Consider the following 17,103-nt stretch of genomic DNA (forward strand, 5'->3'; position numbering starts at 1 on the left):
GACTGGAATTTAATTTTCAAATTAAAGGTACGTTACAGTGGCAACAGGCTGAGTAGCTGTATGTATTCATTGGCTAATTTGAAGTTTGATATCGAATCAGGTGAGTCACAATACAGGTGAGTCACTTATCCACAGCGATACTGAGCTTGCATATTATTCTTCACTATACTAAAGCATATACACAATATAATTCAATGTGTACATTGTTCTGGAGTAAACCATTCGCTATATAACTAATGCAGGATAAAGGCCCCAAATCCCCCTCGGCTGGGTCATAGCTTGAGCAAGCAAGTTCAAACTATCAGTTTCATCAGGAAGAAGGTTCAATTTTCCACTCCGGCAATCTGGAAACCAACTGAATACGTATATGCAGCACTCCGACCTGCGTGATTCGATAGAAGTTGTAGAGGATAAGTTCTGGAGAGGTTTTGAGTACAGCATGCATTAAGCAGAGGTAAATGACTGATGGCACCACCATATCTCACAGCTGAGTAAAATACTAACGGGATGAAGCACGGTCAAAAACTTTCCACAGAAAAGTGAACTGCATCCATGGTACCTGAATATAGTGATACTTTTAGTCATAGGGGAAGGACCTGGGACATTCTGAACCTCGGTCTGATTTGATCAACTTCATAAAACAAGGCCATTTGACTCTCAAGAAGAGTCACAACTGCGAAACTTGCCCCAGGTTACACTTACGTGACATCAAATACTATCCTGCTCCATCCGAATGACCCAAATGAAAGCCATAACTGTTTAGTGAGACGGTACTTGTTTACAGGACATGAGTCAGCCTCTTTCGTTTATGCTTCTCTGTAAAAAACATGCTTTCCATGTTGAACCCCCCCCCCCCCCCCCCCCAAAAAAAAGAACCACTACTAAGCAATGTCCCCTCGTAATCAGTAAAGCAATTTCTGAGAACAAAACGTACAAATCCATTTTTTTCCCCCAAAGCCATTTTTATTTCTCATTCGGTAAACATCATTAGGAGGACAAAGCTGGAGATTTGCATTCGGCAACAACTTGAAAAATCAGCCCGTCTCATTAACCAAGGGTTCCTGGACCACAACTCTGATGAAGGCCCAGGAAACCAGAAACCAATTTTGCCCCTGCCTTGGAAGCTGAGGATTAAACCACAGCATGCAAAGACAACAGACTGAGATTTCAAAAGGCACACTGCGTATCAAGCGTAATTAGCCATGGTTTTACAGCATGAAGCCATCTCAACTGCGGCCGTGGAATATGAACATGAGTTGAAGGCCAGTGGGTGGAATGTGGCTTTGCTGTTGGGAAAGGACGGAGGAGGGGGGTACATGTCTATCAGTGTAACGAAAACATGTTAAAGATATCGCTTACAGCCTCAAGAAACGCAAGTAGGGCAAAACTTGACAAATACTTTCTTTCTTGGGCTGCTGCTGTTGGCCAGGAGACTGCACAACACACACACACACACACACACAATCCATTTTTATGAAGTTGAGCTGTATGAAAGGCTGATGCGGGTGAAACCTGCAGTATTTTATGTGATCCTCATTGAGATTCCTGTGCTGTGGCAGCCGGAGATAACACAACGGCGCACATTTCCCGGAGAAAGGAGCGCGCTCCGTATGAATTACACCATTCCCCAGAATTACAGCCCAGAGCCAACACGACGGGATTCATTTCATCAGTCACAAACAGAGCAGGCCGTCTTCACCAAGCACAAAATCCCCCGTAACCGCCAGCCGGCCGATTTCTGCGCTCCGTTCACAAAACACATTCATTTAGGCGAAGAAAGTAAGAGACGGCAGCTAAAGGAAAGGGCCGAGGGTGGCCGGGTCCAGAGGGGGGCGGGCGTGGCCGCGGCAGGACTGAGGCAGACGGTAATAAATCGCCCTTAGTGAGGCGCTCAGCCATTCTCCCTGCACAACTGATTTTAATGACATCTCTTCTGCCCAGACAGGAAAGGACGGAGCGCGGTAACAGGCACTGTGTCCACACGGTAACTCAGGCCGTGTTTTTGGCAGGCGTGCGGACCGGCCTGGGTCAGGGTGACGGTGACTTCCCCCGCTACTTTTTTTCGGGTGATCGGAGAGCGAGACCTCGTAATGAGCTCCGTGGCAGAAGTAAAACAAAACAATGAAATGACCAGAAGGGCAAATGCTATATTGTTGTTTGTAGGACGAGCTCAGGACCAGACTGAAAATAGATATGGAAAAAATAAAACTAAATGAAACCAATAAAAGAATTTCTGTTGCGTAAAAGTCCAGTGATGTAATATACTCATAAACAGTGCAGTATGCCGTGCTTGTGACTAGCCCTTAATGGCATGAACACATCCTTCCACCAAAATCAGGCAACTACTCCTAATATTAATACTGTTCCTGTTGTTCTCCATACGGGTTGAAGTAGTTAGACAGTATTTATAGAGCTTATAGTGCTTTTCTAAAAGACAGATTGCTTTATGAGACAAAATAATCAGCAACTGAATAACAAAGAGTTTTTAGTTATTAGTTATTACATTATTGCTCTGGGTGGCTGAGTCAGGCTTCAGCACTCATCAGCTGTGAAACACAAGAGGGGGCGGACATGCGTTACTTAGGTACAGCTGAGCAAACAACATAATCAGCCTATCCGTGGGGTTGTGTGAGAGGACCGAGGAGTGAATGACAGAGCCCCGCAGGATGGGGTATGGGCAGCACGATGGCGCAAAGGTTAACACGGTTGCCTTGTAGGAAGGAGTTTCCAGATTCGAGTCGCGGATCCTCTCTGCCTGGAGTTTTTTCTCCCCTGTCCTTCCACACGGATACACATGCACATCACGTTAGGTGTACTCCTGCCATTTCCCTTGACCTTGGCCAAGGCACTGACCTCAGAGCTGCAGCTGGTCCCACTGCGGCTGCCCATTGCACCGAAGTAGCTTGTACCAAGGTAGCAACCCCACAGAGTTCAATAATGTATATCTCATCTTATATGCACAGCTCCGCATCACCTCACATCCAAACCCCCCAGCTGCAGGTGTACTGTGGAGGAGGTGCTGTTCAGGGGTACTGTGGAGGAGGTGTTGTGCAGGTGTACTGTGGAGGAGGTGCTGTTCAGGGGTACTGTGGAGGAGGTGTTGTGCAGGGGTACTGTGGAGGAGGTGTTGTGCAGGGGTACTGTGGAGGAGGTGTTGTACAGGGGTACTGTGGAGGAGGTGTTGTACAGGAGTACTGTGGAGGAGGTGTTGTGCAGGGGTACTGTGGAGGAGGTGTTGTACAGGGGTACTGTGGAGGAGGTGTTGTGCAGGAGTACTGTGGAGGAGGTGTTGTGCAGGGGTACTGTGGAGGAGGTGTTGTGCAGGGGTACTGTGGAGGAGGTGTTGTGCAGGAGTACTGTGGAGGAGGTGTTGTGCAGGGGTAACACTCAGCTGCTATCATGGTGGTTTACGCACAACCCCACCCTGTGTGGTTTGAAAATACACCGCGTGGCTCCAAAGCAGCCGGTTCCATCACTATTCATTCCACCATTACAGTAATGATGGCCATGAGTCGGCAGGTTTCTCCACCCGTTAGCCGTGCACACATGTAGTGCCCCTTACTGATTGGCACCTTGAACACAGGGTGGTCAGCATCTACAACGTGATTTATTTCGCCCAAGTCTGCCTGCCAGCGAGTGCCAGAGAGTGCCAACGACGGAAGCAAAGGCAGTTTCTATTTGGGGATGCATTTCACTCCCTGGATGGAGGGTTGTGACCGTTACGATGTCTGACAAGAAGTGAAACACAACACTAATTACAGGAAAGGCAAACAGGATCTGAAGTGTGGTTACAAATATAAACGCCATTAACAGCATTACCAGCGCCCTGTAAAGAGCTGTAGCCCACTAGTGAAATCACACAGGAGACAGATAGATGCTCACCACTACTCCAGGGTGGAGGTGCTCACCCTCTCTGACCATTGCCCACACCTCCTGCCAGACCCTCACACCACAAGCTCTTATTGCCACTTACCACAAAGCGTTATTCATGAGAGGAGGTGGGGAGAGCAGAGCGAATAACGTGACACGGCTCAATTCTGGGACTACGTGATCCCGAATTGGTGAGAGCAAAAGGGTCTGCAGCAAATAACACTCATAGAATCTGGCTTTAACCTTTTCGGGTGTCAGATCACAAACACAAATGTTCATCACCGAATATCCTAATGCTGGTGTAACAACCACTACTGGTAATGGCATGCAATGTTCCGGTTCCAGCTGGGGTCCAAAGGGTCAAGGGTATTGTTGCGACAGGAAGTGGCAGCAGGGAGACAGTCAAGCGTAAACGCAATGTGAAATCTCAGGCCTCCAACGCATTCTGGCATTACTTCACCCGGGACGACGTTAGCCATGCTAAAACGCAGCTCTGTGCGTGATCCGCAGTTGCGCTGCATTCAACCGCACAGCACATAAAAAGGTACGTCAATCCCGCGTCCCAGCCTGACGCACTCATGTGGAGAATATCAGACCGTGTCAGAGGAGGGTGTCGGGAGAGGGCAACTGCACAGACATTATCATAAATGGCTCTATATTTAGTCCTGAAGTTTCTGTATTTTAGCACACAAAGCTGAACACGCAGGTGCCTGACAGAGGCTCATCCCCAGCGCACTGTCACTGTCACTGACATTCAGCTCATGCCAGAGTTGTGTCACGTGACCTGACCTGATTGGAGTATCTCATGCTGACGTTCCTCTGCTCCTCCGGCGGGACGTATCTGCGAATGGGGTCCAGGTCCTTAGGGCTGATCAGGCCGTCAACTGAAAACAAGAGTAAGTACAGTGAGCTCCATAAGGTGGGGGGGAAAATACTTTTCTCTCTTGATTTGGCTCTGTACTGCACAATATTAAAATTGATTTAAACCATTAACGTGTGGTTAAAGTGCAGCATTTTCAGATTTTATTCAAAGGTATTTTTGTATTCCGTCTTAGGTTGGATATTGATTTGAATGCTTTGTGATAATCGTTCATTTCGAGCACTGGCGGGAGCCCCCCAGCTGCAGGGGAGCCTGGCCCTGGGCCCTGGGCCCACGCGGGGAGAGAAGGGGGAGGCTGACCCAGCAGTCTGGCGATGTTGTAGAGCGCCTGTCCCCAGAGGAACAGCCGCCCGTCACGTCCCGAGTTGCTGGCGAAACGCTTCTGGCTGCCCCGCGCCCTCTGCTCCGCCTCCACGAAGTCCGATGGCACGTGGTAGTACTTAGGGATGACGGCGTGGCCTGTGGAGACACACCAGACGCGCTCGACAGGGAGAACAATCACCAGAAAACACGACATAGAACAACCATGAGCCCTGTCTCTCTTACTGAACACAAGACATAGAGCAACCAACAGAGCCCTGTCTCTCTGACTGAACGCAGGACGTAGAACAATCACCAGAGACAAACTGTCTCTCTTACTGAACACAAGACATAGAACAACCACAGCAGCCCTGTCTCTCTTACTGAACACAAGACATAGAACAACCACCAGAGACAAACTGTCTCTCTTACTGAACACAAGACATAGAACAATCACCAGAGACAAACTGTCTCTCTTACTGAACACAAGACATAGAACAATCACCAGAGACAAACTGTCTCTCTGACTGAACACAAGACATAGAACAACCACCAGAGCCCTGTCTCTCTTACTGAACACAAGACATAGAACAACCACCAGAAACAAACTAGCTCTCTGACTGAACACAAGACATAGAACAACCACCAGAAACAAACTATCTCTCTGACTGAACACAAGACATAGAACAACCATGAGCCCTGTCTCTTACTGAACACGAGACATAGAACAATCACCAGAGACAAACTGTCTCTCTTATTGAACACAAGACATAGAACAACCACAGCAGCCCTGTCTCTCTTACTGAACACAAGAACCACCGCAGCCCTGTCTCTCTTACTGAACACAAGACATAGAACAATCACCAGAGACAAACTGTCTCTCTGACTGAACACAAGAACCACCGCAGCCCTGTCTCTCTTACTGAACACAAGACATAGAACAATCACCAGAGACAAACTGTCTCTCTGACTGAACACAAGACATAGAACAACCACAGCAGCCCTGTCTCTCTTACTGAACACAAGAACCACCGCAGCCCTGTCTCTCTTACTGAACACAAAACATAGAACAACCATGAGCCCTGTCTCTCTTACTGAACACAATCCACAGGGAGGGACAACAACCACTGGAGTCCAGTCAGCTATGCCCATAGATACAGGATTCTTATGTAATTTCCCATTCAGAATTCAAGGAATTCCCAACAAATTCATGTTTGACGATTTCATGGAATTACAAATGGATTTCAGGGAAGGGCTTAGTAAAATGATCATAAAATTTTAGATTTTTAATTGACTGACTAGAAATAATGCACATGTGCAAGTGTGAAAGAGGCAGGGGAACTGCATGAGGTACATTTGCAGCATTGCTCTCCGAGCTGGTGTAACAGTGGAGAACAACGAGCACACTGGGATTGGCTTGCCAATATAAATCCACTTCCTCATCCGGTCGGGTGGAAATATCATCTGAAGTACTTCAATGAATATAATTACCTACTTAAAGAGAGATTACAAAAAGATGCATAAATATAGACTACATAAGTCATCCAGTTTTAAAAGCATGAAGCGTCCCAAGCAATACAGCACAGAGACAAAATGTCTTTGTTGCAGTGCGATGTCAACTCCAGGGACACGCTTCCTGTGGGAACGGTGACGCAGCAGAGGGATGCAGCAGACGGAGGCGCTCCCGTCCGTTCTCACGTCGCGCTGGAGCAGAGAGCACGCAGCCTAACTGAGCACAGACACTCTGCACTGTATTACATAAAGGAACAGCTGCCTGCGTAGGCTTCTGTCCAAGTCCACATACACCGTGTGTTACGGTCCATTCTGCACTGGCCACAGCGCACAATAACTCACGAACGGGGCTTTTCTTACCATCCAGCGTCTGGAAAAGGACAGGCTCCAGGAGCTCCTGATATTCCTTCACTTGAGCAGAGTTTCCTCGGAAGACACCTGGAACGCCAAAGCAAAGCAGTCACCTCGGATTTTATGTAAACAAAATATTTATGTGGCTGAAGAAGTGATGTTTGTCAATGCATGCTGCATCCGATACCCACAGGTCAGTCGGTCAATAAGAGCTGCACGTGAAAGAGCTTTTCATAGCAGCATATCATCCAAATGCTATACATGACCCTCCCACTCATAACCACAAGGAAAAATAAAAATAAAAATTATCCTAGAGACTGGATCTACTTCAGCGCCATCAAAATACAACGGGCTCCGTGACAATGACTGGCAGGTTACTTGTTATTATTCTGCCGTTCCGATGGTCAGAAAAAAACAATCACAAGTTCTGGAATATACAACAAAGCACAGCTCAACCACAGAGAAGATATGCCCCATCAATATTCAATATCAGCATGTTCAATCAATATTCACAGCGCGTGTCAGACTTAAGTCTGAATCAGCATATGACTAAAATGTGCTTACATTATCCATGTCAGGATTGCCACTGTATTCTGAAATGTCACAATACTGTTTCTGTGAACATTTCTGCTAACAGAAACCGGGAGGGGGGGGACATCATAGTAAAATCATAATTAAGCAAACAGTTACTGAACCATGCAGTGCTTTATTTCCTTACAATAAACATACCATCACATGCCATGGCTCGTCATAACACACTGAATGTATTACATTATTTTCATATCTTTCTATACTAATAATAATCATAAAACAATCACAATATTGCTGGACAGTTACACAAAGGACATGGAGGATCATTGGTTGCAATGTATTTGACAAATTGTGTGTCATTTGTGTAGTTAGCGAGGAGTAAATCATGAACTAAAAACATGCTGGAGAATGAACAGGGAGTTTCACTTTACTGGCATGTTAATAAATCATGAACTCCCTAAAAACATGCTGGAGAATGAAGAGTGAGTTTCACGTCACTGGCATGCAGCAGAGCACAGGGATGGAACACCGGTGCTTCTGCAGAGGAAAGTACCATCCCCGAGAGAGACAGCAGGCACAACAACTTGTCAAGTACATTAAAATAACATGAACAAAAATAGATTAAAAAACCGACCTATATTACATTTCTTTGCCTTTAAACTCAGATTCATATTTTGGGTGTCCCAAACACGCACACGCACTCGCACTCACACTCACACTCACACTCACACTCACACTCACACACACACACACACTCACACTCACACTCACACTCACACTCACACACACACACACACACTCACACTCACACTCACACACACACACACACACACACACACACACACACACACTCACACTCACACTCACACTCACACTCACACACACACACACACACACTCACACTCACACTCACACACACACACACACACACACACACACACACACACTCGCACGCACGCACACACACTCACGCACGCACGCACGCACGCACGCACGCACACGCACACGCACACGCACACGCACACTCACACTCACACTCACACTCACACACACACACTCACACTCACACTCACACTCACACACACACACACACACACACACACACACACACACACACACTCACACACTCACACACACACACACACACACACTCACACACACTCACACGCACGCACACACACACACACACACACACACGCACGCACACACACTCACACGTACACGCACACACAGGCGTAAACAAAGTAAAAAGACTCACCGTCAATCATCATGTAGATAAAAAAAATAGGAAACTCGCATTCAATTCCATCGAAGAGCTAAGGAAAGAAGAGATTTATTTCAATGAGCTTAACTACCGAAAGGCTACATCACAAGCACCTAATACAGCTCTTTCAGAACATGAAACAAAATTTATTTGACTTACACTGCCTCCATAGTGCATTTTAGCTGAGTGCATTGGTGACCTGATATAATTGTCTGCATTCCCACATATTTTAATTGAGCTGTAAAAAATGACCACTGGGCATAATGAGGTTTTCCGTTTGCTAGTCTCAGCCTAAAAATGTATCCATAGCTGTACATTTTCACTTTATTTGGATTCATTTATCACACATCACTTTAGCCTCAGTAATGAAGTCAGTGGCCTGACATTCGATTGCTGAACATTCCCAGCCATTACTAAAGGCTCTGCGATAATGAAACACAGGTATAAGATTTAAGTTTCTGCACACTCCTGAGTTATTAAGTGAATTACGGCAGTGTGCTGGCCTTCTGCATGTGTCAAATGAACGTACAGTACATACAGCAAGATTTCCATTCCAATGAGCTACAAGGCCTTTTTCAGGGAATACATGACACTATTGTGGAAATACTCATGCTCCAAAATTACTGAAAGAAGCGGCCAATTTAATAAAGAAACTCGTCCAAATTACAACACACACACACGCACACACACAGATAAAGCCCTGGCAAGTCTAATTGTGAGCTATACAGCAGAAAATAGAGGCAAAGCCCAATTAAATAAATTTAATTGCTTTTAGCTACTTCCTATATCAATTTCACACAGCTTAGACAAAATAAAAGGCCAGAGAAATTGTACAGAACATTAACTCCTGCTGCCAAAACCTGCCATTCTAATAAAGTGGTGTCCCTGCAGCAAAGGATGGCAGTAAAAGCAGTTTATAAAGGAATTTTCCAATAGGACAGGATATGAACATAAAATACATCGACAATCAATCAACTGTCACGCATCAGGCATTTCCCTTCTTACCCAGACAAACGGAAATGGCTACATTTACAAATTAAACACAACTACACAGACCATAGACCATTAATATACTGTGTAATGCCTTCTTCAGTCTTTTATTATACCATCTTAAATTATGTATATAATAAGCAGAAAGAAACAAACCTTGACCTTGAATTAATTATTTACGAAGTATGAAAATGACCTCTCCTCCCTGACCATCCTTAAATGACCCATTAGGGTGTAAAATGGGGGCACACAGACATGCCTGTTTGTGCTAATTATGCGCTGGCCTTCCACAGGACTCCACACCAGTCACCCCAGCACTGAACGGTACCGTAAGCTGTCACGTACAGTTTCCTCTGTTTTGAATGTGTGGCACAGTAATGAGGGAACATGGGTGTGAATCCAGGGCTGGCCGGAATACCGGAAACTTCTATTTCAGCAGGTAGGTAATTAATGGACACTATGCTTAATAAATGTCATGGTGTAGACAGGCCTTTGCTAGGCAAAAATAGGCTATGTAGATACTGGGTCTGATACAGGTCTCAAACCTTAACTCAATACACACACGCAACAGAGGTTCCCCTCGGGAAAAATAAAGCAATTGCATTTTATTGTATTCTATTCGATGAGCCCTGCCAGCCACACTGCACATGAGGGGTACTGGCACAGGAAAGGCCGGGTTTCTGGATGAACTCATCTCACACTGGCCGATTGGCTCAGATCTCTGGACTGTGTAACATGTACAGCTATCCTTCACATGATCCACAGTATGATCACTTTTATTTTATTTAACCAGGAATGTTCTACAAATACTGATCGAGCCAAAAGGCATAATAACAAACACATACAGTGCAACAGGAGACCATCCTGTACGTGCAGATCCAAAACTAGATATATCCACTTTGGGGAAAATACTCAAGAATCAATATCTCCAAAATAAAGAGTCATCTTAAATATATGATAATTTTGCAGGTAAAATGTATGTATTGTCTCTTCAAAAGTACCAAAAAGACTTTTGGTCTTATGCAAGCAATCATTTTATGAATAGTAGGTGATCAAATGGAGGATATCTCATTTCAAAACCAAAGGCTTCAAAATATAATAAGATGTAAATACAATCTGATTACTTTAGTGCCTGGTTACAAATCAATGAAATGAAAACCTTGATGGTTTTACGATCATAAAAACGAGGGCCTGTAAGGGGACACAAAATGGCAAATCAATTTCTAAACTGTTTACTTTCCTTCTCTTGCACTTCCCTGAGGAGGCCATTTAACTGAATTTGTTAGTACAGGCGCTCAACGGGGTGCCTTCTGTGGCTCAGGGTGAACAAGCTCAGCCTCTCATAAAAATTTAATTACAGGCTTGCCATCACTCCTCTCCATCGGAGAAGACCATCGCCATGGCGACAGCTGTCACATCATCATAGAGATTATGCGGAGGAAGACGAGCGGGAACTGTGCTCTTAAAGCCGGCAACAGCGGTACATCCACAACACAGTGCGTGCGTCTCTGCTATCAAGCAGTCGAGAAAACCGCTAAGCTAATTAACACATCAGTTCTGGCATTTATATTACAAATAATGAACTTTCACTGGATTACCATTTTAACGAACCAGGAAAAGTGGGTGGGACAATGAAAGCACATTATAGTCTTTGCCTTTGTATTTCCACCTGAACTCTTTTTGTGGGCTTTGTTTACAAAAGCTAACAGGCTTTTCACAGAATGTATACTGTTTTCATAACATGTCCAGGCAGCTCTGATAACACAGCTGCACTTCTGATCAAAATTTTGGAGAACACTGAAGCGGACTACTGACGTTCTGATATGAACCTTCAGGCCGCGGGCGGGAACAGCACGGCACTCTGGGATAAAAGTGTGAACCCGCAGCACCCGGATAACGCAGCTCGAAGTGATCAAAGAGAGCGCCAGACTTCACTCCAGCAATCCTCAAAGTGAGCGTACAACACGCTCGTTAGACAGCGCGCCAGGCAACGCCATCAATCCTCATCAATTCTTTTTTTTTCCTCTCTCCTACCTGGAGGTGATGTTACAATTTCACCAAACCAATCAGGTGCCTACGGAGGGCGAAAAAAAAGAAACTGCTGCCAAGGGAGAAAATGAGTTTGACGACAACAAAGCGATAGCGCAGGAAACAAAGGAGTGATATTTATCAGCCTATCCTGGAAGGCCTTTACATTTCTGCTCTGCGCTCTATGTGGCCAGAGGAGATAACGCTGAACTGACAGATGGGTAATGGAATGTTGCTCAAGTGGAAACAGTAATCAAGGGAACAAGCACTGACATCCTGTGGGGTTTGGACTGGGTTAGTCTGAGCCCATGGCTGAAACAGCGAGAGCACTTTAACATCCTATTCTCTAATAGTAATAACAATAATAATAAAAATACTTATATAATAATATGCATTAAAATAATAATATAGTATATGCAGAAATTACAGTTATCATTAATTTGTGGCTCAGAAACCTTGCTGCTATGCTGCAGCCACAATATGTGTAAGAGTATAACTATGACAAAACACAAGCCCAGGACTGGAGGTAGCCATACATACAGTACCCTGCCTGAGGCATGCCTCTGTGGGCCTATTACCGTGTGTGTGCTCTGCCAACTACATGCATTCCTCGAAGGTTTACTTCCAGAGAACTCCTGACTGAGGAATCTCAATGGATCAATTACACTGCGCATGTTAAAAGGTCACCGTATTCCAAGATTAAGAATACCGTCGCCGCCACGGACAAACCCTTCATCATCATGTTGGTTTTTGCCTTACACAAAGGAAGTGCTCACCGAGCGCATATCTGAAGTTCTCCAGAGTACATTTTTGTACTTTTATATGGAGATACAAAAAATCATCAGACCCTACACCCCTGCCAGACCTCTTCGTTCAGACTCCACAGGCCGCTTGGCACCTCCCCCTCTCCGAACCTCCACCTCACGCTCACGACTACTGTCTGTTCTGGCTCCACGGTGGTGGAACAAACTCCCCGTTGAGGTCAGAACTGTGGAATCTCTCCCCACCTTCAAGCGCAAACTGAAGACGCACCTCTTCAAGCAGCACCTCTCCCCATCCCTCCCTACCTCCCTGTGAATTGTTGTCTTTGTGATTTACGTAGTGTTTCGGTATTTTTAGTTGGCTAGGTAAGCAGTATTTGGATAGTTGAGTTTGGTCACTTTTGCTTTGTTGTTTGTTTGTTTGTTGATTAAAATTTTTTTTTTTTTAAATTGGCCCTCGTCCTTATCTTTGTTGTACGGGTAGCAATTGAAATTGTACTTCCCTCTAGGGTCTTTCAGCGCACTTAGCCCTGGTTATGGGTATGCACTTTGTTGTACGTTGCTCTGGATAAGAGCGTCTGCCAAATGCCAATAATGTAATGTAAGATAAGAGGCTTTTGGACACACAGTATATGTTTGAGAGAACAGCCAAGACGCCCTTTAGGCAGTGTAAGAGGCTTTTGGACACACAGTATATGTTTGAGAGAACAGCCCAGATGCATTTCAGGCAGATGCTCTTCAGGCAGTGTAAGAGGTTGTTTGACACACAGTATATGTTTGAGAGAACAGCCTTTGGGCAGTGTAAGAGGCTTTTGGACACACAGTATATGTTTGAGAGAATAGCCCAGATGCTCTTTAGGCAGTGTAGGAGGTTGTTGGACACACAGTATATGTTTGAGAGAACAGCCCCGGACAGCCTTTGGGCAGTGTAAGAGGCCTACCTTCATCTCCGCAGGCTTGTAGTAGCGGCGGTTCTTGTCCTCGTTGGCGGTGCGGTAGCCATCGCGCAGGAAGCGCTTAAAGCCGTACGTCCCCCTCAGCTTGCGCACGATCTTGTCCAGGGTCTGGCTGTAGAGAGCGTCGTCGTCCACGGCGAACGCCGGGTAGCCGATGCAGGGCAGAAGGGCGGCGTCCGTGTTCTTCAGGGAAACGAGGGGTTAAACGAGCACGGTGAAACAGGCTTCAGCACACGTGGTAAACACGGGGTTAAACGCACAGGAACACATGTTCCCGTCAAATAAGGTATTGTAGTTCTACTACTAACATTTCATAACATATTGTCCGCTAATTTAAAAGATTAAATGTAATGCATATTACTCATTCAGACACCTCAATTACAGAGGGCAAATTTTCTCAACACCTTTTTACTTATTTCTAATGATGCTACTTAAATAATATTTATCACTTATCAGCTTTCTTCACATCATTATTTGTAAATTATATTTTTTTAATTTACTACATAATATTACATTAAGAGTCATTAAAAGCTATCAGATGCACAGACTCCATGGACTACATTCGCTCACATGCGATCGTGATTCTCGGGGGAGCAGAGAACACAGCGTCTGTCTGTTTCTGTTGTGTGCATCCAGGTCCACAAAGATGACAGACCAAGAACAACCCTGTGAACAACACCAACAAATACATGATTCCATTATCAATAATGAACATAATCATTCAGAATTGTTTTAAGCACTGTTGTTAGCACTGCTCCTGTTAAATTTAAATAGACTAATGTCAAACTAATACTCATAATAATGTATCACAATTATGATGGTAATCATTTATTTCAATTATCAAAATTACATTCAATCGACACCCCTGTTAAATCTGCTGAACAGTATAAAGTTTCCAAAAATATCATGCAATATTTCATTTGCAAAACTAAGCAGCAGCCACAATCATTGAGATATAAACTATATTTGTAAATGAGTGCACTTCTGCCATTTTTTTATTTTTTTGTGGATATTCCATTATGACTGAACCTTGAAGTTAATGCAGACTACAGAAGCAGAAAATGCTAATGACATTCTTGATGTCAATCGGGGCCCCTTGGAAATTTGAAGTAAACATGTTCCCAATTCCCTGGAGAAAGATCTAAAAATATACTCAGATCTTAAGAGTAGAATAAAACCCAGTGTATTTTCAATGTCATATCCATTGTGCGATGTTTAAAGAACCAAAGCAATGCTTCCTCTACATACCAAACTCAATAAAAGAGGTTTATTTACAATGTGTCCTTACAGTACAGAATTCATGAGGGGGTTTTGGTGCTTTATTTGAAAGCAGGCACACAAGACCCTCAGACCCCCTGAGAACACAGGCAATTGGGCGGCTGCTGTGTGCAGCCATCATGGCTCAACGCTGCGGTGTGCCATCTGTCACGGCGGGTTTGAGAGAGCTTCCAGAAAACGAGACGCTCGAGAGCAGGCGTCCACCGGCTGAGCCCGCTGAGCCCTGCTCCAGATGGTCCGCAGTCCTGGCCAGATTCAGGGCCACCGCCGGCCCGGTGGGACCCGTGATCCCGCTTCCGGGCCCTTCCGTACCCCACCCACTGCAGGATCACTGAGTTAGCTGGATAACTGCACTTTTTTGAGGTAAAAAAACGCAGTTTAATAGGTCCATGTTCCAGATTTCTGAGCGTTCCGGATTTCACTCAAACTCGGTAGTCCTGCTGCTGGGAACAGGGCACATGCCACAGCAGAGATAAAAATAAAACGAATGGAAAATCAGTGAAGATGTCGCACCTGACACCACTTCAGATCACATCGGCTTCCAGCACAAGAGCACAGTCTCTACAAGTCAGGTTGGCACGACAACCATGTTATATACTACATACGCAAAATTCAACTGGATCGCTTGACCTGAATAACTAAAAGAAAAATACATAAGCAACAAAGATAAACGGAAAAAAACTCAAGCAGTTTGAAAATAATACCTCATTTACTTTACTGTCTATGCAGGTATTCTCATGTTATATGCTGACAGAGTCAGGGAAACATCCATTAATTACTACTGCCCAAGGATTAAAAAAAACAAAGTTGCTGTTTTGAAAATGCGAGTTGAACAAACAGCAGCAAAATGTGCGGGAATAAGCTTTCCTTCACCAGTTAAACAGATTATCCTTGGCAAATCAATTTTGGACATAACAGATTACTGTGAAATGGTATCAATAGCAGGTTGAGCACATCCATACGCTGCAGACGCAATGAGTCATAGCTCGGGCCGTGAAGAGAGCTACTGCGTCACGAGGACGTTTACAGCGTTTATCCGCGCCGCGGGTTCCCCGCCGCAGATCGACAGGCGCCCCGCGGGGCCAGCGTGTCTCGGGGGCTTGTGGGTCGGGGGCCGTCCCCACAGAACCTTGGGCGCTGTGATTTCTGCTCTAACACGGAGGGCCTCATTAAGAGCCCAGCCGATGACTCCCTCCCCCCGTGTGGAGACACATCAGAGAGGTCTCCCTGCATTCAGCAGCCTCACACAGTCTGAACATCACCACCTCGCTCCTCATTACTGCTGCCATTAGCATTTTTATTACCAATTCTAATGCTCCGCCACATCTTCTGCTACAACTAGGACATTACATCTAGGAGATGATCTAAGCCGGGGTAATCTACAAGCCAAGGACATTAATACTATACGAATATAGCACATGAATATGAATGGGAAATGAGGTATAATAGGTATATGAATATAAATAAATAAATACTGACAAAAGAAAACAAATTATAAATTTAACAGTAAGGTATTTCCGACACTCCTATCAGAGGAAAAGAACTGAAAAGGCAGTTTACACATAATCATTCCATCATAGATGACCGTATATCCAGTATATACCCTTTACTTGTAGCATCACAAACCTTTTTAATCTCGATCATGCAAAAGCTATTTTCACACCACACTTTCAACAATGACTGGGCTCAAGCCAAGACAAGACAAGACAAGCCAAGCCAAGCCAAGACGTGAAGGGAACACAAGAGCCCTGTTCTCCACGGTTAAGACTATCTTACGGCCTCCAGACACTCTTGCTCCTCATATGTACTCTACTGCTCAGTGTAATACTTTCATGACCTTTTTTGATGCCAAGATTGAAAATATCCACCAGCAATTGACGTCTTTTATTAACACGACATACAGTTCACTCTATTCCCCTTCTGATGTTTCTGTGCTTTCCTCTCTATCTAATTTTGAACTTCCAACTGTGGGTGAAATATCTGGTCTCAGCCGCAAATCTAAATCATCTACCTGTCAGCTAGACCCCCTCCCTACTCACCTAGTGAAAGCCTGTCTACCTTCTCTGTCCTCTTTAATCACTGCTATCATACATTCCTCCCTTACCTCTGGTCTTGTTCCCTCATCTCTCAAAACAGCTGCAATAACTCCTATACTCAAGAAACCCGGTGCAGACCCTAACAATTTGAGTAATTTTCGCCCCATTTCAAATTTACCATTTCTTACCAAGATACTTGAAAAAATAGTTGCAGCCCAGGTACAAGCCCACATGACCAACAATAATCTGTTTGAGCAATTCCAATCTGGTTTTCGCTCCTTCCACAGTACGGAGACAGCCCTGGTGAAAATCACAAATGATCTATTAATGGCAGCTGATTCTGGGC

At 44.9% G+C, this 17,103-nt stretch overlaps 1 protein-coding gene across 4 annotated transcripts in view; it reads right to left on the bottom strand.

Annotated features, from left to right (window-relative positions):
- Positions 1–17,103, bottom strand: part of phkb (phosphorylase kinase, beta) — a 69,607-nt gene that overhangs the window by 25,678 nt on the left and 26,826 nt on the right. For all 4 annotated transcript variants that reach the window (XM_061245167.1, XM_061245166.1, XM_061245168.1 and 1 more), the window contains 6 exons: positions 14,014–14,109; positions 13,429–13,626; positions 8,703–8,760; positions 6,923–7,000; positions 5,051–5,209; positions 4,660–4,754 (listed from right to left, as the gene is read on the bottom strand). In XM_061245167.1, coding sequence (XP_061101151.1) covers positions 4,660–4,754; positions 5,051–5,209; positions 6,923–7,000; positions 8,703–8,760; positions 13,429–13,626; positions 14,014–14,109 — 684 coding nt within the window. The remainder of the gene's footprint in view (positions 1–4,659; positions 4,755–5,050; positions 5,210–6,922; positions 7,001–8,702; positions 8,761–13,428; positions 13,627–14,013; positions 14,110–17,103) is intronic.

The sequence above is a fragment of the Conger conger genome, chromosome 6 (genome assembly GCF_963514075.1).
Source record: "Conger conger chromosome 6, fConCon1.1, whole genome shotgun sequence".
In the NCBI taxonomy this organism is placed as follows: Eukaryota; Metazoa; Chordata; class Actinopteri; order Anguilliformes; family Congridae; genus Conger; species Conger conger.